Here is a 27,654-nt window from a genome sequence, read left to right on the forward strand (position 1 = left end):
TCTTTCCATCGATTTCCTGTTATTATGGCTGAATTGCTGTCATAAATAAATAAACCAATAGGCTGCATGTCTGTGGCAATATCAGAAAAAGAAAAAACTTTAAAAAGCTGCACTATTTTATCAGACTGTATTCTTTCGTTTTCTTGTCACACTAACCAGAAGTGTCAGATATACAGCTTCTATTTTTAGATGTTCATAACACCACATCTGTAGAAGCTAAGCAAACCACAGCCACGATGACCTCAAAAAAAAACAAGACACCACAGGCACGTACACAAAAAAAGGCTCCTTTCCTGTCACACAGTAACATTGTCTTTCTGTTGATAGGAAAAGGAATGCACTATGCTAAAATAAACAGTTTAGTCTAGGCTTCCATTTATTGTGGTTAGATAACAAACACCACTACACACACACGCGACAGCAAAACAAAAAAACCTTTACACCAACTTGGGGCACTGGTTCACATAAAAATCTAAGGGTCAGCCTCTCACAGATAAAGAAAATGTTTGTTAGCCACACCACAGTCTGTTCATACAGAAGGAAAAAAAAAAAAGGCACCAGAATCATCTGGCAAGCTGACGGTTTGGTTCAGAGACAAATATAAACATCAAGATTACAACGTTCTCTACTGCTGTATGTCAGTCTCTTTTAAACCTGTAAATTCCTGATCTTCATGAATTGCATATACAAAACTACCAACCATTGTAGTGAAATATTCTGTATTAGTTTTGCAAACATATTGGGAACTTCAACTGCTTTCTCCCCCCATATATGTCAAACACAGATAAACCTTTCTGGACTGCAATGGACTAGACACAGATGTACCACTAACACCCTAATTAAATTAAGTAAAGGTGTAAGGGTGAGGGTAACTGAAATATTGCAGTATTGATGAATCTAGTTCCATAAACCTCAGCATTACCAATGACAAAGTACCTTCTCAAAAGCAAACAAGCACTTATACTGAAAAAAAATATTTTTTTTACATCAAAACTTGTGTAAGCAAATTTGTAATTCTAATGATAGACTACCCAAATACATTTTGTGCTTGCTAATCTTAGACTTTCCTCAGTGTTCACATGCCAGCACCCCTAACATGGCTGCTAACCCTTCACAATTGTAACACTGTAATTACTAATAAGCAATGTGATGGAAAATAACTCCAGCTACACCAAGAGGTTCCTCTAGTGTAACTGCAAACAAAAATAAATTTCAGTCATTTTTAAAACAATGGACTTCTAACAGAATTAGTCTGAAAACACTTTCAGACAAGCATTACAACTTCAGCAAATATTACTATTATTTCCTGCACAGAAACCAGGCTGAAAGAATTTCCATGATCAGACAGGCATTACAGCCCATCAATTGAGAGGGGAAACACACTGGAATCGGTTCACCAGTGGCATCTTGTAACAAAAATACTTAAATCCACTTTGTAACATGTTTACACATCATGATTATCTACACAACTTCATGTTTAAACTATTTTCTCTTGTGTGCTTTATTTTTTCATTATCTCTTACAGGGTTTTAACAGAATATAATGTTTCATCCCATTAAAAGCTTAAGTATGGGTCTTCTGTATCACGGCTGTCATAAAAACCTGCTTCTTCCAACATTATGGAACAAGGTAAATTGCTGCAGATGGGAAAAGTCAACATAAAAAACAATACTGCACAGGATTGATTATGCTCGAGATCATGACACAAAAGTCTGCTTTCATTAGCCTTTTAGCAGATGTTTTCCAGTGTTTTGTTATACCTTAAGCAGAGGTTAAACTTTCTTAATGAAGAAAGACAGGCCTCCACACAGGCCACAATGCTGGCAAAACACCAAGGAAGAGACGAGCGTTTTTATCTGTATTACTTTTGTTCCAAAAGAAACAGAATGTACTTACTCCTATTTTGTTTCCTACAATGTAAACAGTCAAATGGCAAAAAAATAAAAGGCAGGAGAAAAGTACAAGCAAATGAATGTGTATTTTAATTTTCTCAGACAGCATCTAAGTGGTTACAATGAGGTTAAATTAATGCAAGACACAGTGAATTAACAGCAACCTTGCTTTTTATACAAGCCCTTCATTTCCTATATCTCTAGCAGATTTTTAGATTGCTAACAATTTTACATTCTGACCCATGTTCTCAGAAATTTACAGGATGCCAGGGTAATTTAGGGCACTGTATAATTAACTCTAATTGGAATATGGCAACTCTAATGAGAATTAATTGACATCTCAAGATACGAGCACTTCTCTGCAGTCAGGGAATGTCCTGAAAATGCAAACACTGCCACAGATACTCAGCACATGTTAATATGGATTTGCTACTTATGTCTAAAAGTAAGTCCATGCTGTCATTAAAACTCCACATAAACATCCAGAAATAACTGGCTGTAGTATCTATTACGTTTAATTGACTCTGCTGGTATTTTATTTATTAGTTGCAAGCTGTAAAACTATGTTCAGTAGCCGGTACGGAACATTCCCAAAACCAATGTTTTAAAACTAATACTTCAGGGAACAGAACTCTCCAATTAAAGTTTTGATGAACCTCAATTGGGGGAGGGGGCGGGAAGAGATGAAAAGGAACAAAAGATGCCTTACGCAAACGTCCACTAAGCACAGCTATTGTTTCAGTGCTGGCAACCCTAAACTGGTGAAAGGCAAAAAGTACAGCTGTGCCACAAAAAGGCAGTCGATTCTGGGGTCCAATTACACTGCTGGAACTCTTTCAATTGTATAGTCTCCGGCTCAGACGAATGAGCACTACCTAACAAGACTATAAAACCTGCAGATAACTTCCGTAGACTGTAATTGCCCAGACCTTGTCACAAGGCTTTTAGGATAAAGTACGTGTATAGAAAGTTCTATAAAATCCATCTACAGCCTATGCCATCTTTGCAAGTCTCATTTTGCTTGCCATATTTTTCCCCCCTTATATACAACAAAAACAGGCATCAAATTTTGCCCATACCCAAGGATGGCCGTGGCAAACAAACACTACCTTGCAGACTGACTTGTTACCTTTGTTATCTGTTTCTTCAAGAGTCTCTCGAACGGAAACTAGAACACATACAGAAACCTCACATAATCTACGATGGTTAACAGAAAACTGAAGATGCTTAAAGGAGAAACAGAAACCAAACCAAACCACACACACCTCCAACACAAAAGCACAACTGCTATAAGCTCCTACTGGAGAGAGTCTTGTGAGATGGAAAAACGAAACAGAAGAGTGTAACACCAAATCAGTACCTTCATATTTTCTATGCATGTACTTCACAATAAAATTTAAAGCACTCTCCCCCCCCAAGTGTATATTAGCTTTTTTCTGAACAGGTAATAGGTTGTTTTAGGTCTTGGCTTTTGTGGGCTTGGGGTTGTCTGTTTGTTTTGTGGTGTGTTTTGATGTTTTTTTTCTGGTTTTCTTTTTTTTTCTTTCTTTTTTAGACTGAAAGGCTAGTTAGCCATGTCTCCAAAATGTTTATCAAACAAGCACTGCAGATAAGATCATGTAACATATGGAAACCATGTCTTAATGGACTTTAATAAACCGTAACGACTGCTTGAGTATATTCATTTTCCTCCTCTGGCACACAAACAAGAAATACAAATACACTGGAAATGGGAAGGAGAACAATAACAAAAGCCCCTCGAAATCCAAAGCCCGACAAACTGATGAAGAAGAAAACCAAACCCCAGCCCCCTATGGTGAAATTCTGCCTAGGATGGAACACTCGCCACATTAGAAACATGAAGAGCCTACATAAAAATCAAGGAATTAAGATACCACTCATCTTAAGAATTTCAAGATAATGTAGCTACTTCTTACATGTTGATCTTTGCTGCACTGCAACCATGCCAATTAATGCAGTTAATTCCGTACTCGCATCTGCGTGCGTTATCAACCACCATTTTTCACACTGAAGGCGACAGAGCAGCGCTTGACAAGCACACCCATCTTCTCCCGAGCCGGTAGTCATAACACAGGCCCCACAACAAAACAGTCTCCAGGTGCGGAGCCCGAGGACCATTAAGGACAGCGGCTGGGCTCTGCGGACAAAGCACGCAGCGGGAGGGGTGGGTGGTGGGGAAGCGCGGCCGGACGCTTACCGGCCTCCCCCGGAGCTCCCCGGCCAGGGCTAGAGGGGAGCCCCCAGCCCCTGCTCCTCCCCTTTGGCGGCCGCCGCTCGGACGCCCTGCTGCGAGACCCAGAGGCGCCTCCATCGGCCAGGCTGACGGGAGGGCAGCGAAAAACGGGTCCGCTCCAGCCGGCGCCACGGAGAGGATGAATGACTGGGGGGCGGCAGGTGCCACCAGCCCTACCCCCGCCTCACTGACCGCTGGTAAGCCGGGACAGAAGCCAAGCACCGCCGCTGTTCCCACCCTATCCCCAGAACAGCAACGAGCAGCCATGGCGGAGGGGGACGGGACGGCGGCAGCCGCCTCCCGGCGGAGAGCGCGCAAAGGACAAAGATGGCGCCGCGTTGCGCGCGAGCGGGACTCGCGCCCTCCTTCCCCTTCAACACCTTCCCCCCCCTGCCCTGCGCTCCCGGTTCTCGCTCCGCCGGCCGGGCCGGGCCCTACCTTGCCGAAGTGCGCGGCCCAGTGGATGGGCGTCCAGCCGTAGAAGGAATCCTCCGCCGCCAGGTCGGAGCGGGGCGAGCTCTGGAGCAGCGCGCACAAGGCTGGCAGGTCCCCATCGCGGCAAGCGCGGTGAAGGGGGAAGCGCAGGGTCAGCAGCTCCTCGCTGGAGAAACCCGCCTCGGGGCCGGCTCCCAGCGACATGGCGGGCACGGGGGACAGCAGCGGTGGTGGCAGGGGTGAGGAGAGGGGGAATAAGAAGGAAGGTATGGGGGGAAGGAATTAAAAAAGAGAATGCACGGGCAGGCGCGCTCTGCCCGCGCTGGAAGCGGCGGCGAATGCGGCGGCCGTGAGCTGCCCGAGCACAAAGGAAGCGGGGCGGGGTCGCACACGCCGCTCCGCCCCGCGCGGGCGGTGCCGGGCACCCCTTGGGGATCCGGGGCGGGAGCAGGGCCGGGCCGGGCCTCGGGCAGGGCGCGGTGGGTGGTACGCGGCTGCGGTTTGTTTTCCGCTGCCTGAGGATGCGAGTTTGGCGGCAGCGCCGGGGCAGGGCGGGAGCGGCCTCGTCCAGTCCGGCATGCTAGTGGAGAGAGACGAGGCGTCAGCGGGGAGAGGCATGCAAGCGGAAAGACGGCGGCTATATGCTCTCCCGGCGCGGCAGTGTTGCCGCTTCTACCCCTGCGCAGGTGGAAACTGGTGGTGGGAGCTTTCCCGAGCTCTTGGCAGGGGAATCGGCCTCCTAGTCGGGTTGTGCTCTGCAGGGCGCCCGTGCGGTAGCAGCAGCACTTAAGGAGGCAGGATGTTGGTCTGTGTAAAAGCACTCACGGGAGCAGATTTTATGGAAACAAAGAGAACCTTATCAAGCCCTCTTCCAGGCATCACACGGTCTTCACCTGAGCAGACTCCCCTCAGCTCCAGGGGGCTGCTGATGTGTGCAGTGTGTTTCCTTGCTGGGGGCCCTGACCTGCTTACTGTCTGGGTAGTCAGTTGTGTTTCTGTAAGTGCTGTGTAAGTGTGTAAGTGCTTTCAAGCCAAATTCAGGACTCCAAGGTCACTGTTATTTCACTGTATAATGGATTACAAACCAAAAGATAACCTTGTTAGTGACTGATTAAAATGACAATGACAAATTTGCAATTGCAGCTAACAACCAGTCTAGAATGCTTTGGGTTGGAAGTGACTTTCTAGTTCTAACCCCCCTGCCACAGGCAGGAATACCTTGCACTAAATCAGGTTGCTCAAAGCCCCGCCCAGCCTGGCCTTGAGCACTTCCCAGGGATGGGGCATCCGTGATTTCTCTGGGCCATCTGTATCAGTGTCTCATCACCCTCACAGTAAAGAAATTGTTCCTAGTATCTAATTTAAATCTTCCCTCTTTCAATTTAAAGCCATTCCCCCTTGTCCTGTCACTACATGTCCCTGTAAAACGTTCATCTCCAGGTTTCATTTAGGTCCCTTTAGGTACCGGAAGGCTGCTCTAAGGCCTTTCAAAAGGCTTTTCTAGGCTGAACAACTGCAGTTCTCTCAGCCTGTGTCCATAGCAGAGATGTTTCATCCCTCTGGTCATCTTCATGGCCTCCTCTGTACTCACTCCAACAGGTCCATGTCCCTCTTGTGTTGAGGGCCCCAGACATGGACAAACTCCTGCAGGTGGGGTCTCATGAGAGTGGTCCTTGAGTCAGGACTCCACAAAAACTTTAGGAATCTTTTGCCGATTGCTCCTAATTGTTTTCTGTCCAAAGTATTTGTGAACTACTTACTGTAGCAAAATTAAATTGACAGTAAAGGGTTGGTTTAAGCCCAAGTACATTCATCTGCCCCTGAAAATCAAGGAATGTTCTTTTTTCAGTATACAGTCTTAAACAATGTAAGCTGGGAATTATGTTTAGGGGCACAGAAGGTACAAAGTAATTTCTGTTAAAAGCACCAGGAGACCTAGACAGTTTAAAAGCTTTTCTCTAACATCAGGTTAAATTCATCATTAAGGTATTGTGAAATACCTTTTTCTTATGACAGGAGTTCTGACTTCTCAGAAGGTATGTTGGTTTTCTCTCTTAAGGAAGCAAACCCCAGAAATCAAGAAAACTAAAACATTCATAAATGTTTTTGGATTAGAGTTTGTGCATGAGAAATGTGAATTTTGTATTGTGATGGGTAGAAACCAGTATCTGAAATTATTTGGCTTAAATGCATTTTTAAATTACTTTTCTGATTGAACTAGTAGTGGAATGTATAAAGATTGTAGTTTTTTTGGTTTGGGGTTTTATTTAAATAGCTTTTTTTAATTCCATATACTCTTTGAGGGGGAACTCTGTTGGGCTAACACATCACTGTTAAGTTTCCAGTTTTTGCTGAAACTGGCCCTCATCGTGGTTTTGTATACTCTCGGCGAGTATGTATTGTGGTTCCATAGGAGTTCCTCACATTTATTTGGCTTTGTTGTATTTTAGCATAGCTGAACTGTGTATGTATGATATCCTATCCTTGGAGATAAGATTCCAACACAAAGAAAAACACCTACCTTCAAGCAGAAAAAAATGCACCTTGGAATACAGCCATCATAAAACACCCTCTTGACATATGCCTCCCATAACAAAGAGTCTTTTTGTACATATGTAAAATCTTAGAAAAGGAATTAGATGTACAGCATATGGGGTAAATTTTTAGTTGTCAAGGAGGTGATGAGGACGTTCATTCACTGTGGAAAGGGCTGACACTGTGTGGGTGCTTTCCAAAATGCTGTTGCAACAGCTAACAGGAGATTTGGATGAAGATTTTACTTAAAATATCACAATGATGGCCTGAGGTAGAAACAGGGGGTTTAGACTGTAAAAACTATAGCTAAATGAAACACCTTACTTGTGTTCTCAGGTTTGTTTTGATCTGGACAGTCAGTAATAACATATGTCTCTACTTCAGGCAAGCAGCACAAGTCTGGTATCAAGAACTATCATATTTAACTATAAATTCATACAAATTATTAAATTTGTATGTGGTTGTATTTTTACAGCACTATCAAGACAGAGAATACAAAGATATAAAGTTGGCTTTCAGAAACTTCTGATTTGACCTTAGCTGTGTTCTTCATTGTGGCATTATTTAAACTGTAGAGGCTTATTTCATTAGGTTTTCTATCTGCAAAATAGGAATAATAAAATCATGTCCTGGGTGGTTTTAAGAAGCTCAATTAATCAAAGTGCTTTGAGGTAAAAATATAACACTATGATAGGAATATACAGATGAGGAATTTCAACACTTGAAGCTGGTGCAGCTAATACTTGCATCTTCTAGATATTATTCTATCTTCACCAAAACAAAATAATACTTAGATTTCTACAAGGCTGCCAAGTCACAGATCTCAGAATGATGTGTAGTGTGAATTAGAAATAAGCTCTTTTATAGATGGCAGCACTGCAGCACGGGAAAGGTAGACGTTTTGGCCAGGGGAGGGAGTACTTATAGCTACCACAACTTTCAGTTTAGTGCCTTACCTTTTTCCTTACAAACACGTTCATCTTCTGTTGGATCTGGCCTTTGTTTTCACATGCTCTACGAGTTTATCATTCTGCATGCATTTCTGGTTTTGGGTTATGTAGATTCCTCCCCCCCCCCCAACCCCCCAGTATGTAGGTAGGCAGATGGTAACAATTTACATCAGTATGCCTTGTTTTGGGATTAAATAAGAAAGGCCCCACGTGATAGAACAGTTGAAAGAAAAAAAGGGAGAAAAAAAAACCAAACCAGCCCAATCCCCAGAACCATAACTTATGTTATAAAAATAGTTATTACCAAAATACCTGCTATGAAAGAATACAGTTTCTTAGGTTGAAAACAGGCAAACTGTTTCTTACGGTGTTGTATAAGCATTGACAAAGTTGTTCACGTACTGTTTATAATAAAAAAGCAATAAATATATAAAAAAGTGGGTTATAGTGAAGATGAATAAGAATTTAATATTCCTGAACTTGAGAAGATAGATATTAAAGATTTCCATGTGTTTTTTCTCTCTTACTGGGAACCGCCATACTGAATAAATGCAGTGGTCTACCTTTTTTCCTTACAGACACTGTATTTACCTTCTAGCACTCCATGTAAGACAGACAAGTGCTGTTCTATTAATTCTAGAAAGCGGGAAGCAGAATGCAGAGAAGGGAGGAGGCTTCAACAATGCTGCATAGGAATTCTGCATGTTTCGTAACTGAATTCCTCATTGTGAGGTCAAACATTTTTATTTCCTGCTGGTCATCTACACCAACAGTTCCAAAATAGACAAGCACACTGCTCTCCATATTATACTGATTCCATAATCAGTCTGTAGTTGGCATATGACTTGGGGAGTCACATTTGTCTCTCTCTGATTTAAATTGTGAATCATTATCCAGATAAATGTAAAATTGAGTATGTTTTCATATTCTGCTTTTCCATTTATTTCCTTAATATATTTTAGCAATGGGCTTTATAAGCTGATTTTAATAGAATTTAAGCTTTAATTAAAAATGCTTTCTTTAGCTGCTGTCATATGTTGTGAAACTGGAGACATGGGATTTCTGGTTTTAATTTTTTTAATATTTCATTACATTATAATTCATTCTTTTGTACTTCTCTGTCATTATCATGGTTAGCTTTTATACACAACAATGACAAATCTTGAAGATATTTTCAACAGTCTTTCTGTCCAAAAGATCAGACATGTAAAGTATAAATCTGCTATGTGATTCTAACTTCTTTCTAGATGATAGATTTGGTTTCCCTGACAGATATAGCTGCTATTGTGGTCTGTTTGCACATAGCGTATTTCGGGGAATTGACAGTCATGGGTTAAACTGTAATTTACAACCTTTTATGAAAAAAGGGAAGGAGTAATACATAATATCTCAGGTTCTTTTTATTTTCTGGTTTGTATGAAGACAGGTTTTTGTATTTAATATGTTTTATAAACTGAAATTCTTTAATGGAATGCAATAAATAGTATGCTTGCAGTATTGCTTACACAAAAAATACATTCCTGAATTTTTTATGACTCAGAAGAGTTCACCTACTAAATTTAGCAGCCCACATTTTTGTATATTTGGAAAAAAAAAAGTTATTTGCAGGCCTATTTGCATTAATTTTGCCTTCAGTTCTATTCCTGATCTTTTAAGGGAAGTGAGAGGTTTTGTTTCTGTTTCTGTCACATCAAGGAGGTAGACTTCATGTTTTGTTGGGGCGTTTAACAGAACTGAATTTCCCCATGGAAAGAAATAGAAAAAGACATGGAGGAGTTTATAGGCAAAGCGGGGTGGAAGAAGAGATTTGTTTTATTTTAACTAAGTTTGCTTTTGCATTTTCTTCTGGCTAAAGGCTGAGAAAGCAAGTGGTCTGTAAATGAGGACTTCTTGAATATTCAAGAGAGTCTAACAAGACTAATTTAGAAAGTACATTATTTTTAAACTGTTTTGTGAAAAAGGGTTTGCTGGCTTACATAACTGTAATGTACTCAGCTTCTCTGTGCCATTCTGATACAAATAAATTATATTTGCCCATTTTCCCTTTCAGACAGGGTGAATATAGAGCATTTGATAATAACTTGTACAGAACAAAGGTTGACGTGGTTTTTTTTTGTTGTTAAAAAATACCATGGAATTTCATCAAATACGTAACTCATTCAAATCCTCCCATTCTTGCTGTAGGATGCTTGCATTGGTTAACACTTAGGGTTTTATTTACTGGCCCACACATACGTGTCTACTGCCTCTTGAGATAGCCAAGAATGTTCTTCTGTGGTGCCAGCTGCTGCTGCAAAAAGGAATCAGTTCACCCAGGTGCTGTGCCGTGCCTGTGCAGAACTAATAGACCTTTTGGGAGTCCAAAGGCTTTGTAGGCCACATTGGGCATCTACATTCTGATACAGGAATCCTCCATCAATGTCATTTGCATTGATGTGCCTAGTCACATAAGGAGTTCCTCACATTTTGCCTGGTTCTGAATCCCATAAAACTTTCTGTCTTTGAAGGAGGTTGTCAGAGAAAGTTGCTTTCTGCCTCCTGTATTATTGCATGAATCCTGTTCTTTGGGGCATTATACTAGCTCATTGTGTTTCATTTTGTTTTCCTATCTAAAATGTTGAGGGCGATTTTACAAAAGGACAAACTTCTTCAAACATTATTGACAAGCTGAGAGAGCTGGGCTTGTTCAGCCTGGAGAAGAGAAGGCTCAGGAGGGACCTTAGAGAAGGCTTCCAGTACCTAAAGAGTGCCAACAAGAAATCTGGAAAGGGACTTTTCACAAGGCATGTAGTGACAGGACAAGGTGGAATGACTTTAAACTGAAAGAAGGTGGATTGAGATTAGTCATTAGGAAGAAACTTTACTGTGATAGTGGTGAGGCACTGACGCAGGTTGCCCAAGGATGCTGTGGCTGCCCCATCCCTGGCAGTGTTCACGGCCAAATTGGATGGGGCTTTGAGCAATCTGTTCTAGTGGAAGGTGTCCCTGCCATGGCAGGGGGCTTGGAACTAGAAGGTCCCTTCCAAGCCAAACCATTCTATGATTCTATGTTTCTATGATTATTCATCATTATCATCTTTTTTTTTTTTTTCAAACTCTTTGTGAACTGTGATGAACATAAAACATTTCATCAGATGCCATGAATTTATTTTAGCAATGGTGGGAACTTTCCATCATTTTCCTAGTGTAAAATAGAGGCTGACTCATAATTTTCAAGGGCTAGTTCAAAGATTTGTATTACTTCCTATTTTTGATTAAATTAAACCACAGCTGAGTGGTGTACCCCCTGAAGTACGATATTCTTATCTGGATTTTTTCTTCTCTTCACCTTCCTTTAGTGAAGACCAAGTGTTCTGTTGTGATCACTCCTAAAACAGAATAGGAAATAAACATTATTCTTTGTGATAGAAGTTACTAGGAGAAACAGCTGAAACATTTTGTAAGAATTAATTTAATAAACTTAAAAACATCAGTGCTCAAGTGCTAAAACTAAGTTTGCATAGTATGTGAGGCCTTTGAAAGCATAAAGATCAGAAAATTAATAGCAGCAGTAGCTGCTAACATGGAAAAAAAAAGCTATGAGTGGAAAAACAGTAAACTGAAAGTCCTTTATCCTCCTTTCCAGCCCTCAGTTCTCAGAGTTTTGTCTGGCAAGGAAAGCAGGGAATCTGTCTGACTTTCAAATAATTACTGATGTATTACTCCATTGCAGGCTAGTAGCAAAGAGCAGCTGTGCCCAGTAGCCAGAGCCAACTTCTGCCTTTCCCATCCCCCATTTCTGACTGCCTTCCCTGGAGAAAGCTATCTCACTATTAAATAAACTCAGGCTGGGTTGCAAGACAAACCAAGATTTCAAAAGAAAAGTATTTACTCATGCATAAAGAAGCCCTTTTTTAAAACTTCGCTACTTAGGAAACGATGTGATTTTGTGGGTTACAAGTAAAACCAGATTTGTGACACTACAGTTGTAAAGCTGCCATCTTTTATGAGCCTGGGAAGAGTGACCTTATTCATCATAAGGCTTTGTCAATTCTGCCTCCGTGCAACTATTCTCTTCTTGATACATGTGAGTCATCAGGGCCACGCTTAGCCGAGAGGTCTGGTGCCTAAAAAGTAGGGGAGTTAATTATAGTTGTTGGCTTTTTGTCAAACTACCCTTCTTTTTCCCACATTCCTCACCACTTTTAACGGAAAATTAACATCTCTTGGGAGGCAGGATACCAGCATTGTGGTAAGAAACAGTTCTGTAAGAAATCAATACCAAACCATTTCCATTTTCCACCTATATTGAGCCTGAGCCACAGTAATAAAAAGGTCCTTCAATGTCCTCATCCTCAAATTGTGTTCTGATTGTAAAAATAGAAAAAGAAAACACAAGTAGGAGTTCTCAGCAGAGTTGCAGGACTGCCAAAAGTTCATGATATCTCCACTTAGCTTTACACAGAAGGTGAATGTAAAACTGACTGCTTGACTGCTTGTGTTCAGTAAATAACTTTTATCTGAAAAAGCACACAAATGTGTGGAGGAATCTTGCTCAAGCTCCTGTTTAAATAATTCACATGCTGACTCCTTAAATTCCTCCTGATACTTCATTAGCGATGCTGTCTTTCTCCACTGTCATGCCTTGTAAGTAGTTGCCATGTTGTAGCCAGCTGTTCAGCAACATGTTTGTGTCATTTTTGTTGTGTTCTGAGGTGTTTTGAGATGCAAGGACTGCAGAGGATGCCCTCACACCCTGAGGAAGGCCAACACAGGCCACAGCACACTGAGACTCCTGGAATTCATGGCAGCTGCTACAGAATCTATGTAATGGAGCATAACAAACCTTTCACACCAAACCAGACTTTCTTATCTTAAGAATCATATTACCCATGATTATTCTATCTGTTGTTTCGTTAGGCACTTGGATGGAAATTTGAAGTGGTACATTTATGTAATATTTATTGAGATGTTAAATGGAACAACAACCAAATCTATAGCTTGATATCATCTACATGGATGTGGAATTACTAAATCATGTAGTCATTTTACAGTTCAATAATCCAGATGTCTTTCCATGGAAAAATATTTAATAAAGGGAAAAAATGCCATATCCTCTTACAAAGAGGACAAACAAAATTCTTGAGAAAGGTGAAGAGTGTGAAATGTCTGTGCTTGAGCCTGGCAAGTGTTCCAAGTGTGCAGCCTGTTCTGTGAGATTAGGTGCTTGTAATTGAGGGGTTTAGTCCTTATTCATCGAAGAAAGAGCATCTCCTCCCCAAACTGATCTATTAAAGCAATTGTACCACCATCTTTTTGTCGAAGAGGATGGTGCCTGGTGTTTCATTTGTTTGTGAAAGAGTGCAGACTAAGCAGCCTATATTCTCAGTATAGGTTTCTGTTTTAGCTATCATCATATGAAAGGAGCCATCTTGTGGTTGTCTCTTTTTCAAATGTTGTAATATTGCCTCGAAAAGCTGAAGTGAAAGATGCCTCTACGCTTCTGTGATAATTTTTCTTCTAGTTGTTTAGAGTAGATGTCAGCAAATTTATTTTAGATAGATTAGCTCATTTATCAATGAGCTTGTATCAATTTAATTAAGTATATTAGAAGAAACAAACCTTAGTTAACCTAAAAGCTATGTAGAAACACAAGCCTCAGTCATCATTTTTAAAGTTCTGTTTCCTTAATAATACTGAGTAAGGTTCTGTATGATTCATCTTAGATAGCCATCTATCCTTGCAGCTGTTGGTGACTAAATGTAACATCAAGGCCAAGGATCACGGTCATTTGATGAAAGTATAGAAAAATGTTACAAAATTGACTTGGTTGCTATTTGTCTAGAATATTGATTGAAAGCAAAAATGTATGAAATCCATAGCTTCTGGTAAATTTGCTCACATATTCTAACTAACAGATAAGCAAAGTCTTACTTTAGAATGTGCTGTTTAAGGTTTATTGTATTCCTTGGATAGGAAGAAAAGACTGTTCTAGGAAAATGCAAATGTGGAACTGGGGATTGAAGTGAGACTAGTAGTTACTCGTGCTGGAATTGGAACTGGACTTTGAGAAAAAGAGAGACAGAATTAGTAATAGTTTTTACAACAGCTGATTAGGAAAGACAGTGTAAAGATTTACTTAGGGAAATTATTTGAGCCTTTAGATTAAAATTAAACCTGGTAGAATTTTCAGTCAGAGGATACCAATTAACTGGGGCAAAATCCAGCTTTTTACTGAAAATGTGTGCATAATTTCATTCAGAATATGTCTTCTTTGTTTCAAAACTAAAAGTGTAACATTTTTTATTAAAATTTAATTTCTTTAAAATTATTTAAATAGTTCAGAATATCAAATTCAAAATTAAATGTTTTTAAATTGTTAAATAAGATGCTCAAGTTCCTTTTAGCTTTTCAAGCTTTTACTGATATTTTTACTTCTTCTCTCCAATTAAAGATGATGGCTTTAACCACGCTTACTACAAGCACGATGTCCAAGGGCAAGTGGGATATCCAAATCTGGTTGGAAAAAAAGGCTGCTTAGGCAATCAGGAAGTGTCCCACCACGACTGTGTTGACAGTCCTGAGCTAACTCGAGCTACCCATGTGCTGGTCCGCCCACATGCAACGTTGGGTCTGCAGCTTCCCATGCACGTTGCCACCTACCGTTTAGACCCTCTCCCGTCCATACAGACAGGTGACAGTGAGCCCTTCCAGCATGCACAGTGGATTTTTTAGGTGAAGCACAGCTTGCGCAGAACTGCGCTTGGCTGAGGAGCCACTGGCGCGAGGCTACCATCTGTGGGCTTATGACTGAACACCTCTAAGAACCCGCCTAGACCCTTGTTGTGCTATTGCACCATCAGTGGCCTGTGATTGACTCAGGAGATGACAGTCGTGTTCAGAATGCATGGTTAAAAGTCTTTCCAAATCTTTGTTAGCGAAGACAGGCCTTCCTCATAGGAGAGGGAAAACTCGGGAGAACGTCAAACCCGGGCTGATGGAGCTCGTCTAGCCTTGTATGATCTTCCATCAAAGAGAAGGACACTCTTACAAAACATGCGATCTGTGGACTTTTCTGTCACTGTCCAAGCTAACTAGGCCATGGCAGTTAAACTTCAGGTTTAAAGGGTGGGGCCAATTAAAGATAAGACTTTGAAAAATGACATTTTCCTTGAGGTGTAAAAAATAGAATAATAGAATCATAGAATTGTTTGGGTTGAAAGGGACCTTAAAGACTATCTAGTTCCAATCCCCTTGCCATGGGCAGAGACACTTTCCACTCGACCAGGTTGCTCAAGGTCCCGTCCAACCTGGCCTTGAACACTGCCGGGGATGGAGCAGCCACAATTTCTCTGTGCAACCTTTGCCAGTGCCTCACTGCCCTCACAGTGTATCAGTAAATAAGATCAAAACATCAGATGGCATCTCACTATCTGAGAAAATTACTTCGTTGAACGAAACACAATACTTGTGAATAACGCAAGTAGGAAAATGAAAGGTGTGGTACCATGTAAGATTTCTCTATCTTGCATCTAGTAAGACAGACACAATGCCTATAATGAAAGAAACAGCAGAGGATTCTTGCTTAGGAAATCAGTTAAATGTGAATTAAAATATCTTCCCTCCAAAAGTGATGCTAGTACGACAGTGATGATTATTCTGAGCACTGCATTAAGTGGGGCAAAATACATATGGGATTATTTTTGACACAAATAATCCACTGCGATGTAGGAAAGAAAGTCTTTGGATGTACAGGATTCTGAGAGATAGTTGTTTAAATACAAAAATGAAAATAATCACAGTTACGTAGTTCACTTGCCTCATTTCCCTACCTGTTGGTATGCAAAAAGTCTTTTTTAAAAAAATTGAGTTCTCTGTGCATCTGTGAAGACAGCCACCCCAGTTATCAAGAATCTCAGCCTGACCTCTGAATCTACGTTTCTGAGTGGGACTTGAGTCAAAAGCTTATTTTTTGTATGTTTCTGTAAAAACATGGATTTCCTTTGGTGAAACTGAAATCAGAGATAGAAACTGAAATCAAACATAGGAAATTAAATCAGATCCCAGACTGATGTAATTGTGCAATTTTTTGCTGTTAAGAATTGTAAAAGTCAAGAATTTTGGCATTTTAGTGCATTCTGAGGAGAATTTAGTGCATTCTAAAAAATGTGGAATATAATGAATGAGGTTAAAAGAGGATCAAATGTTAGAATGGAGTGCTTGGAAGAGAGTACATTTTAAAAGATTACAATCCTTGTAATGTCTGAACTCTACAAAACCTGTTGAAAAGTATCAGAGTATCCGCACTTAACAAAACTGGACTGAGTTTATTAGAATTACATGGATTCAACTTCCAAAAAGTCATGGTTGTTAAGTGAATTTGTAGTCATATATGTCTTTTCTGCCCAAGTCAGCTCTTCCAAATTAATAAACAAGAAGGAGGGTAAGATTTTCTCTAGGTATAAATCATTGCCACCCACTGTTTATGGAAGCTTACAGGAGATCAGCCTTAAAAGTTCCTTTGTACTTCATATAGATTGTTTTTTTTTCCTGTTAAGTAGGATTACACTGAGTTTGCAATCAGAAATCGTTTTATTCAAAACAGTAAGGAAAGCATTTTTAAACTGTATTGTGAAATAGTGAAATGGCAGAGTCTGGGAGAAAGTGTTGTCATGCCATTATCTGGAAATTCATCCAAAAAAGAAAGTATTTGTCTCCCTGTTTCTTTTTCCACTTTGGCATATTGAATGAATGTCTAATTTACTTAATTACCTGTCCTGGGTTCAGCAGTAGCAGTCATTTTTCCCCTTCTTGGTAGCTGGTGCAGTGCAGTGTTTTGACTTTCAGCTCGGGAACAGAGCTGATAACAAGCGATGTTTTGGTTTGGCCAAGGACTTTGTGAGCCTCATGCTCTGCCAGGGAGGAGGGGAGCCAGGAGGAAGCAGAGACCCCAAACTGACCAAAGAGGTATTCCATACCACAGCACGTCATGCCCAGGATGTAACTGGGAGTTAGCCGGAAGGGCCGGGGGACTGCGGGGTTGGAGGAGGTATGGGTCAGAGCTTGGTCGGGCTGGGGGGGCGAGTTATCGGTCGGCTGGTGGTGAGATGATGTATTCTCTTCCCTTGTTATTTCCTTTATCATTATTATCACTGGTGGTAGCAGTAGTGATTTGTGTTATACCTTAGTTACTAAACTGTTCTTATCTCAACCCGTGGGAGTTGCATTCTTTTCGATTCTCCTCTCCGTCCCTCCGAGAGCAGGGGGAGGGCAAGAAAGGGGGGGAAGTGAGTGAACGAGTTACCTGACTGGGTTTAAACCACAACATTACCTTTTGGTTCAATAGTAAACTACTGATTTGCTGAAAACCCTTTTTTTACAAAGAGACTTTTCATATATCTATGCAGGAATATGAGCTCTATCTGTATCTCAAAAAGCTTTCAGATGTCATGTGTGTGGTACTGGACATATGGTGTGAGAGCCTGGTATAAGTTAATCAGCAAAATGTCTTGCTGATTCACCTCCAGGTGAGTGTTTTCTCTTTTTATCATTTACTGTAGTATTTTCACAAGTGAATATTTGTTCCTTTTTCTTCTTATAAATCTTTAAATTGATTCTTGAGAAGCACAGCATATTTTTATCCATTTCCAGTAGATGCTTGACATCATTTAAACCACCGCTAAAAGCCTGTTGAACAGCCTTGCTTCTTGCAGATACCAACCTGTCCTTCACTGGTGCCATATCTTCTGCAGTATCTAAATCCAGGTTCTGATCTAATTGGAATGAGTTGAATTTTCACTGAACTCACCAAAATAACAGAACAGCTTTAAACTAAAATACTACATTAATTGGATTGGTAATTTTACTAGATAAATCTGTGCCAGAGATAACTAGTTGGCTGGACTGAAGAAATCATAGAATCATAGAATGGTTTGGGTTGTAAGGGACCTTAAAGATTATCTAGTTTCAACCCCCTGCCATGGGCAGGGACACCTTCCACTAGACCAGGTTACTCAAAGCCCCGTCCAACCTGGCCTTGAGCACTTGAAGATTTTGCCTTATGTGCCACTTCAGTACATTTTCCGCTATCTGCTAGGCATATTAGAATACCTTCTGAAACAACACAGTTCTGAGCAGGAAGTATCAAGTGTAAATGCTGATTTGAAAGCAAAAGCTTTAGGTAGTGCAAACCAGCATGTTAACCTGAAAGCATTTCCATGTAGCAGTTTTTATTCTACAGATGCTCCCACTCCTGCTGTCGCAGTGACATTCTTGTATCAAAATCTAGTATCCTAACATGCAGATATTATTTTTATTGACCACGCTTTCTCTGACAGATATACAGACATTTTGGGGAGAAAAGAACATGTATTTTACTTAGTTCTGATACCGCTGTTCTGAAGCAATTTGTGAAATTAGACCTAGAAAGCTTGATGGAGCATCTTACAAGGAAGCTTAAGCCACAGCCATTGGTTATATCAACGTAAAGGAATTGAGTAACCCCAAAGGAATGGCAATGTGCTATTTTAAGAATCAGACAGGACATGAGAGACTGTCTGATATCACATGTTGGCATGAAAGTTGATGCTGAAATCTTTAGCCATGCCAGGTTTTAAAATGATGGATAGTACTGTGTCTAGAACATGTTATGTTTTTTGAAACACACATAATTTTCTCCCTACATAAGGAATAATTGTCTGCTTATCACATTAACAAAATGGATGATCAAACTTCAAATCAGCCTTGACTTTCAAGTGTTTGAGAAGCTGAGGAGTATCCCAGCAGTTAGCATATCAGCCTGCATTATGATAGAGCAGGTTTGGTTTGTCCACTATTATGGATTTCTTAAGTTACCCTGGGTTAGACATACGGGTCCAGATCCACAAAGGCTTCTTGCTCATATTGGTAGCAGCTGAAACCCACTTCAAATAGCACTTACTTTCTTAAAAACTTCTGTGGGTCTGTGCCTAGGTGCATATTCATTGGGAAAACAAAGTCTAGGAGAACTGCTGGGACTCCATCATTCCCCAAGGTTTGTGAGGTGAAGTGTAATTTATGTGCAGTGCTCAGCTACTACAAAAGCCAGGGGCACAGAAATCCATAAACAAAAGCTTACAAGTTTTTCTAATACATCAACCATGAAAAATCTTTGATACTAAAGCTCTAATATATTCATACTATAAGGCATATTACCACTGAAAAAAAAAACCACAAACAAAACAAAATGAAACAAAGAATCAAAAGTACATCTGTTGTCCGTTTGGGAAATGCTTCAGTTTTTTTTCTCAATGAAATGCTAGGAAAATAAAGCCCTGTGTGTGGATAAGAGCCATTTGGCTTAAATAACCCCCAAATTTGATGCTATAAGCAAATTTGTATTGAAAGAATTCCAGGCAGTTGCAATATATATAGTTACACAAAACAATAGTTCTCTGCTTTCTACAAGTGTAACACTGTGCAATTCTGGCATGCCACTGTTGCTGTTTTTAAAGATTCTAGACTAAATGTGTTGAGGTGTGTGACCTCAGCAGTTAAAGTTATGCATGCAGTACATGTATAGGGAACCTTTGCTGGGAGTCTGCGTGCTTTCCAAAGTGGGCTTGCGATGAAAAGAGAATATATTTCAACTTTTCAGTTTGGGGAAAAAGCTTAACTAACCCAGGGATATTAATTCAGAATTTCACTGAGGAATTGTAAGGACAATCAGGGATCAGGTCTATAGTGAATTTAGGAGCAGAGCTTCTGAAGGGAGCTGTAGCTAGCAGACGGCTTGGGAATAGGCACAGTGCTAGAGTCTCAAATGAGTGGGATATTTCCTGGAAAGGAGAATCAGGAAGAAAAATGCTAATGATACTTTGAGCCTAACTTCGTGTTTCTCACTTCTAGCCACTTATTTGGACTATTCTGACCAAATGCTCAAGAGCTCTGCCAGGGCAGGTCTTGTGTAGTAAGTTCCATTATTTGAGTTTAATTCAGTGGCCTAGATTTGGGATATATTTAGCTATTTGCTATAAATGTTTGCCCAGTTTTATTCAGGATTTCTATGGTTTTACTGCCAGGCAACTTAACTGAGAGTAACTCAGTTTTCCCCTGTGTCTTATATTACGGGAAAGAACCCATAACTGTCAAGAGTTTGTATGATGCTTTATGATTTTTTTTTTTTGCAAAACTGATGTAATTCTTACACAATATATATGTTATAGTGTTACTTAGATCTTACGGTTACTATTATACAGATGATGTACTGCTGGAAATGGAAGTGTGTCGTGGTTTAAACCAACACTGGCTTCACCAACACTGTTCTCAAGCTGGAAGTCAAAACACAGCACTGCACCAGTTAACACAAAGGAAAAACATGACTGCTACTGCTGAACCCAGGACAAAGTGGGAAACCCTATCACTCAGAACTACATATTTGTAAGAACAGTATGTCAAGAATAGGAGCAGTGAGGGTGCTGACTCACAAGTGGTCATACTCACCTAGTGATGGACGTGACACTTCCAGCTCCCAGCTGTCCTTTCCATCCCATGACATGCAGTTTTCCACCCTCAGTGCAGAGATGGTTCAGCTGTTTATGTGGCAGCTGCTGAATTTCTATAACTTGCAGCTAAGCATATTGAGCCCAAATAATTTTTGGCTTACCTTAAACATTGTCCAACCAACTTTAGTACTTAAGCACCACTTCTCCAAACGAGACATAGTTGCCACAGAACCAAAAATCTCAGGGGAAAGGGAGATAGAACTTTTATCAATATCCCCAAAAAGTCAAGAAGTTAGAGGGGAAAAAAAGTCATATTGTATTCTGTGCTGAGAAGCTCAGAAGCATTTCCAGGCTCTTTGGTGTGAGAACTTGTCCTAGCCTTAACTCAGATACAGGTTTGGTTGAAACACGCATCCAGGACAAGTTACCTCTGATCATGAATCAGAACTGTCAGAGTGGGAGTCAGCTCCAGATTCAGAGCTAAGTTTAGATGTCTACTGTGTAGATTTCTACGTGTGAGGTACGTGCTTAACACATAGAAGATTCAGACAATACAGTCAATAGTGCTTTGAGACCAATTTTGTATCTTGCTGGATTATATCCCCTCCTTTCATTGACTCTTCCAGGAATAACAGTAAATCAATGTTACTCATCTCTTTATTTTGGTAACTACTAATTACTTCCCAATGATCTCTGCCTCTTCTTCCTTTGTTGCTGTTTCTCTTTCCCATTTCTTGTTACTTCTCAAGTCTGTTTGGGACATAGCTGTAAGAAACTTCAAGTTCTCTTGCAGGAATCTCGTGAGTGTTAGTGGATTGAATAATTTTTGCTCTACTTTATGGACTCCACTTCTAGATGTGCCAGTTTGGCTCAACTTGCTAAGGCTACAAGCAGAAGACGGGCAACCTGTGTCATTTGATGTCTCTCCTTCCACAAACAAACTGTCAAGTGTCTCACTTTTATCAATCAGATTTTTTTAAGATTACACAATGGCTTACTCCTTTTTTCTATCTTTCATCCATGTGGAAAGGCATTATCTTATTAGTCAGTCAGTTGTCCTTTTTTTTCTCCAGTGTTCTCTTTAAGACCCCAGCTGCTGTCTTGGGCTAAGTTATAGTGAGTCCTTTGTGGTTCATTTTATCCCTTGGTGACTTTATCTGCCAAGAGACTGCCTACACAGCCAGAGCACCTACAATTTTCTTCCAATATTCCCATCATCTTAATACTGAAAGAATTCTCCATAGGTCTGTGAAATGTGTCCTTATGCTGAACATCATTATGTTTCCCTTCCAATACTTTCCAGGGTTTTTCATTAGTTTGTCTTTTAAATTATATTCTTAACAACCGTGGCCGAGATTAAACAGAAACATTGTTCAGAGAGAAAAGGGCTTCTGGTGAAACAGATGTCACTTGCAGTACTATATATCCCCTTCTTTTGGCAACTGACACAGATTCTGGCTAACTTACTTATCAGTGGGCATCCCGCCTTCCCAACAGATGGTCACAAGTGCAGAGAGCCAAAAGCCCATCCATAGATGCAGAATATGTTGAAAACTGTATGTCTAGACACAAATGTTGAACGAGCTTTTTAGGCTGAACTTCTGTGCCTGCAGTCAATCTAGGGGAAAGGATGGCTTTTTAATAAAGGAACATTCTGTGTCAACATATGGCTGCTTTGGTGTTTAGAGAGGCTGATAGTTATGCGAGGGTTGGGGAGATGGAGATCCTGAAGTAATCAGCATATTAGAAGAGTCTCTCCAGTTTTGGTTTCTTTCTATTGATAGTATCTAGTAAGAGAATAAACCACAGTAGTTCTGGTTCAGCTGAATTTCACAAAATTAGTTCAGGAAGTTGGAGAAATCTGTAGCACAGTTGCTCAGATAAACTTATGTAGCCTTAGAACAGAATTTCGCGTGTTTTTTAACAGAAAATTGAACTTGTTTTCTTATGGCTTTGTCATATTTGTCAACATCTGTAAAAATCAGAGACATTTTTATTCTCACAAAACCGTCTCACAAAATACAGGGGTTATCATCCCATGGATGAGTGAGAACAGTTTGTGTGGCTTCTTACAGTCATGCTTAGGAACTTGACTAGCTCTTAGTAGTTTTTTTTAGGGGAAATGCAGTGACATATGCTACTGTAGCTGGGCAAGGAAATATGTATTGCAACAAGGGTGTATTATGTATAAAATTAGATCAAGACTTTTGCCCTAATTTTCCTAGAGGTAGAAATGCTTGCTGTTATAGCCTGTACTCTACACATGATCTGGCTTTGCTTGCATCTGTTGAATTATCATCTGAACTTAAAAATCAAGCAGGTTTAAATCAGTTGCCTCCTGTATTAGGTAAAGGCATAGCAAACCGTGATGACCGCTTTTAAGAAATTGATGGGTTTTGCATGAGAGTAAGGGAGGAGTTGACTTTAGCTTTGAAGGAAAACAGAGGCATGAGACAGACAGAGTTTCTCATCTCACACGTGAGATGAGAAACTGAAGGAACTAGCTTGTTGGTTGCTGTGCCTAGAGAAGTATGTTACAAGTGCTTGCGTGCACTGGAGCAGAAGCCAGTACAAAAGAGAGGCAAAAGCCAGTCTTCACTCTGCATCATCAATGCCTTCAGACAGCTTCTGAAGATCACCTTTTTTGTGTTCATCTTTAGGTAGTTCATGCTCTGGCAGAAACATTACCAAATGCAACAAGAATTTGGTAGTGTATGCATCTTCCCATGCAGGTTTGGCTAGAGACTGTTGGGATGATTCACTTCCAAGTTGTGGTAATACCAAGCTATCAGGTAATAATCATTTTCACTCACTACCAAGGCTGTTTTGGTGACCAAAGGCTGAAAAGTCACCTATTGCATTGTCATTCACCTAGTTTTTGGTTCCAATTCTGTCCTGCTTTCACATTGATTCCCCCTTACACTTTTCACCATAATTCCTGAGTATTTTAAATTCTGACATTTTTTAGAATGGCCAAAATCATATGCTCTGGTTTTTTTTCAGTGTATTTTTTTAAACTTGAGTCTCTCTGGATTCATTATTTGACTGCATACATGTGTTTCTATAGTTGATGATTATAAGGTTAATTACTGAGTGAGCTCACTAGCTGTGTGCATTCAGCAACACTCCTCATTAGTTGGTTCATAAAATAGTTTTTTTCAGTTCTTTGTATGTTGTACTGGTGTGAAGTGCCCTATGAACTCAATACCAGCCTGTTTTCTATTCTCTTTTAGCGCAGCTAAAAATTACTTTGACTAAATACTAAGTGATGTACAGTCTCATGAGCAGTGTGAGATTTGGTTATTAATAGTTTTTTATTTAAATAATGAAATTCACAATGGTGTTGAATTATGGTGCTTGCTTCAGAAAGGTTTTCAAGCTTTCCTTGTCTTTTTCATACTTAAAGCACATGCTGTGGGTGTAAGGAAGGGGAGGACATAGGCTAACACGCTGGGTAGGAAAGTAGGTCTTTGTGTTAGCTCTGTGAAAAAGGCCTAATCAGGGACCTAATCAAGAGACTGCAGAAGCTAAAGCCTCTCTGAGATCGACAAGCTTGGTGTGGGACCATTGTGTACTGGTTTAGAGCTGAGGCATTGTGTGTGCTATTCTGATGGAGCCCTGCATGGGGTATGAATGGGAAAATGGAAGCCAGTGCCGGTTCCTGTTAATTTTTTTCTGTATGAGAGTCTGTTAGCGATTTGCCTCACACTCTGAAGTCCTACTGTCACATGGGCTTGTTTGCTGACCATGGCTCTGCCATAGTATTTTCACCATCCTTTGTTCATTATTCTCTCCCAGCCCCTCTGTTGCACCTTGTGCACTTTTGAACTGCTTTATGCAGCTGGAACAATTCATCAGCCTCTGGGCAATATTATTTCTCCCTCAGGAAATCCATGTTTTCAAACTGTCTGAAGAAATCTGACTGCTTGAAAGCATGGCTTTGCACTGTAAAGTGTGTGCGCTCAAATACCAAAGTGTGTGCTTAAGTAAATCTCCAGAGCAAATCTATGGGAATGTTACCTGGGTGAAGGCTGGGTGACTTGAATATTGTGATCAGAAAGTTGTATTTCACAATTCAACAATCACCTGCTACCAGATCTGAATCTATCTAGTTTTTAAGGGGTTATTGAGTTTTTTTCATGCTATGCAAGAAAAGAAGAGGTTTCATCTTCATTTATTGACCTAAGTTAAATACTACCCTCATTAGTAGAGAAATTAATAGGTTTAGGTTATAGAAAATCAATCTGATGGCCATACGTACTATTGCCAGGTCATTAGACCCCTCTAATGTAGTAATCTCATTAGATTAATTTTTTGTAGTTACAGCACACAAATTACAAACCACAAATGCAGGTGCACGCTGAGAAGTCCATCTACTGCCTATAGGAGTGTTTTAGCCACTAGGCTATAGGCCCAGTTGAAGGCTAAAATATTTTCTGTTCTTGTTGAAGCTTAGCCACTGTGTGACAGTTGAAGCTGGAGGAGAATCTGAAATGCTGTACCTTCGGCTTGGGGACACTAGGGAAAAGGGACATTTTTTAAATGTGGGGGTTCAGATTTACATGGATTCTGCATGGTCAGGAAACTGTCCATCTTTGAGTCTGAATATGTAAAAGCAGTGTTCACAGGACCCTGCCTGTTTTCCCCACTTAGAAGCTTCTAGCTTATCAAATTATCATAAAGTCATTCAGTTAGCAAGTGTGTCGTGTCAGTGAACAAATATTAATTGAATAGACTTATGCATGTTACCATGGTTAATTCCACATGCTTATTGCAGAACTGCTGGGAAAATGAGGAGATTATTGGCATGGTTAATTCGTATTCCACATCTAATACATAATACAGATTGTTATTTTCTTACTTGTAAACAGAACAGTTGAACTCAGTGTGGAATGAAGAAAGCCAGCATGCACTGCTGTCTTTTCATGTGGATTTGGTCTCGATTTAATGCTCAGGTTAGAAGATGCAGGATTGCTAACATTCATGATTCTGTTTCAGCATTTGGCATTTCCATCAGCCTCTTGTTGGACTTCAGCAAAGCATTCAACACAGTTTCAATCAGCCTTCTCGTGCATAAAGCAGCAAGATACACAATGGATGGGTGCTCTGCAAGATGGGTAGGAAATTGGCTAACTGGTTGCAGTCAGAGGGTCGTGATGATCAATGGTTTTCACTCAGGCTAGAAGCCTGTCACAACTGGGATTCCCCAGTGATTGGGACTGAGCCCCACACTGGTCAACATCTTCATAAAGTTCTGGATGACAGGATTGAAAGTACCCTTACCGAGTTTGCTGATGACACCAAACTGGGTGGTGAGCTGGACACATCAGAAGGGAGAGCCATCTTACACAGAGACCTGGATAGTCTGGAAGAGTGGGCAAGCAAGAACAGTATGAAGTTTAACAGAATGTGGCTGGGGACCAGCCTTGCTGAAAGGGACCTGAGGGTGCTGGTGGACAACAAGCTCAATGGGAGGCAGTAGTGTGCTCCTACAGCAACCAAGGCCAATCATATCCTGGGCTGTAGGGACATTACTAGCAGAGGCAGAGACGTGATCATCTCGCTCTACTCACCGCTTGTCTGGCCACACCTGGAGTGTTGTGTCTGGTTCTGGACCCCACAGTTCAAGACAGATGCAGACAGACTGGAGAAGGTCTGAAGGAGGATCATAAGGATGATCAAAGGGCTGGAGAACCTGCCAAGTGAGGACAGACTGAAGGAGTTAGGTCTCTTCTAATTGGAGAAGAGCAGGCTCAGGGGGAACCTCATCATAGCATTCTAGCTGCCACTTGAAGGATGGCTACAAAGAGGACAGAGGCTCTCTTCACAAGGAACCATGTAGAGAAGAGAAGGGGCAATGGGCACAAGCTGCACTGGGGAGAGTTTTAATCTTGATATAAGAAAGAAATTTTTTACAGTGAGAACAATCATTCAATGGAACAACCTTCCCAGGGATGTGGTAGTCCTCATCACTGGAGATTTTCAAGATGAGATTGGACTGGGTACCAAGACCATCTCATCGAGGCTCCCTTTCCCCATGAAAGGTTTGGCAGATGTTATTTTGAGGTAATTTCTAGTGTGGGTTGTTCTGTGTTTCTATGATTGTTTAAAAACCTGTTTTCTTTTAAATAAAAGTAAGGTTTTAGCCCTAGGTATTGGAGGCAAGTGCCTGGAAATGTTAAAAATAATGTGGGAAGAGCCTTGGAGGGCAAATAAAAGGAGCTGAGAATCACAGAATCACAGAATCCCAAGGGTTGGAAGGGACCTCAAAAGATCATCTAGTCCAACCCCCCTGCAAGAGCAGGGTAACCTAGAGTACATCACACAGGAACTTGTCCAGGCAGGCCTTGAATATCTCCAATGTAGGAGACTCCACAACCCCCCTGGGCAACCTGTTCCAGTACTCTGTCACTCTCACAGTAAAGAAATTTTTCCTGATGTTCACACGGAACCTCCTATGCTCCAGTTTACACCCATTGCCCCTTGTCCTGTCACTGGACATCACTGAAAAAAACCTAGCTCCATCATCCTGACACTCACCCTTTACATATTTGTAAACATTGATGAGGTCACCCCTCAGTCTCCTCTTCTCCAAGCTAAAGAGACCCAACTCCCTCAGCCTCTCCTCATAAGGGAGATGTTCCATGCCCTTAATCATCTTTGTGGCTCTGCGCTGGACTCTCTCCAGCAGGTCCCTGTCCTTCTTGAACTGAGGGGCCCAGAACCGGACACAATATTCCAGATGCGGCCTCACCAAGGCAGAGTAGAGGGGGAGGAGAACCTCTCTCGACCTACTAACCACACCCTTTCTAATGCACCATTGAACACCTTGGCCACAAGGGCACATTGCTGGCTCATGGTCATCCTCCTATCCACCAGGACCCCCAGGTCCCTTTCCCCTTCACTACTGTCCAGCAGGTCAGCCCCCAACCTGTACTGGTACATGGGGTTGTTCTTCCCCAGATGCAAGACTCTACACTTGCCCTTGTTGAATTTCATCAAGTTCCTCTCGCCCAACTCTCCAGCCTGTCCAGGTCTCGCTGAATGGCAACACAGCCCTCTGGTGTGTCAGCCACTCCTCCCAGTTTAGTATCATCAGCGAACTTGCTGAGGGTACACTCAGTTCC

The 27,654-nt window shown here is 40.9% G+C and overlaps 1 protein-coding gene and 1 long non-coding RNA gene across 2 annotated transcripts in view; one reads left to right on the plus strand and one right to left on the minus strand.

Annotated features, from left to right (window-relative positions):
* The window catches only part of ANKRD10 (ankyrin repeat domain 10), a 37,932-nt gene extending 32,983 nt beyond the window's left edge, over positions 1 to 4,949 (minus strand). Inside the window, exon 1 of the mRNA XM_062619510.1 lies at positions 4,585 to 4,949. Within this exon, the coding sequence (XP_062475494.1) occupies positions 4,585 to 4,785 (201 nt within the window). The 5' untranslated portion in view covers positions 4,786 to 4,949. The remainder of the gene's footprint in view (positions 1 to 4,584) is intronic.
* Positions 4,161 to 27,654, plus strand: part of LOC134164116 (uncharacterized) — a 39,248-nt gene continuing 15,754 nt past the window's right edge. The window contains exon 1 of the long non-coding RNA XR_009965001.1: positions 4,161 to 4,343. This is a non-coding gene — a long non-coding RNA (uncharacterized LOC134164116). The remainder of the gene's footprint in view (positions 4,344 to 27,654) is intronic.

The sequence above is a fragment of the Pezoporus occidentalis genome, unplaced genomic scaffold, assembly GCF_034315485.1.
Source record: "Pezoporus occidentalis ecotype Australia unplaced genomic scaffold, CSIRO_AGI_Poc_V1 ctg105, whole genome shotgun sequence".
In the NCBI taxonomy this organism is placed as follows: Eukaryota; Metazoa; Chordata; class Aves; order Psittaciformes; family Psittacidae; genus Pezoporus; species Pezoporus occidentalis.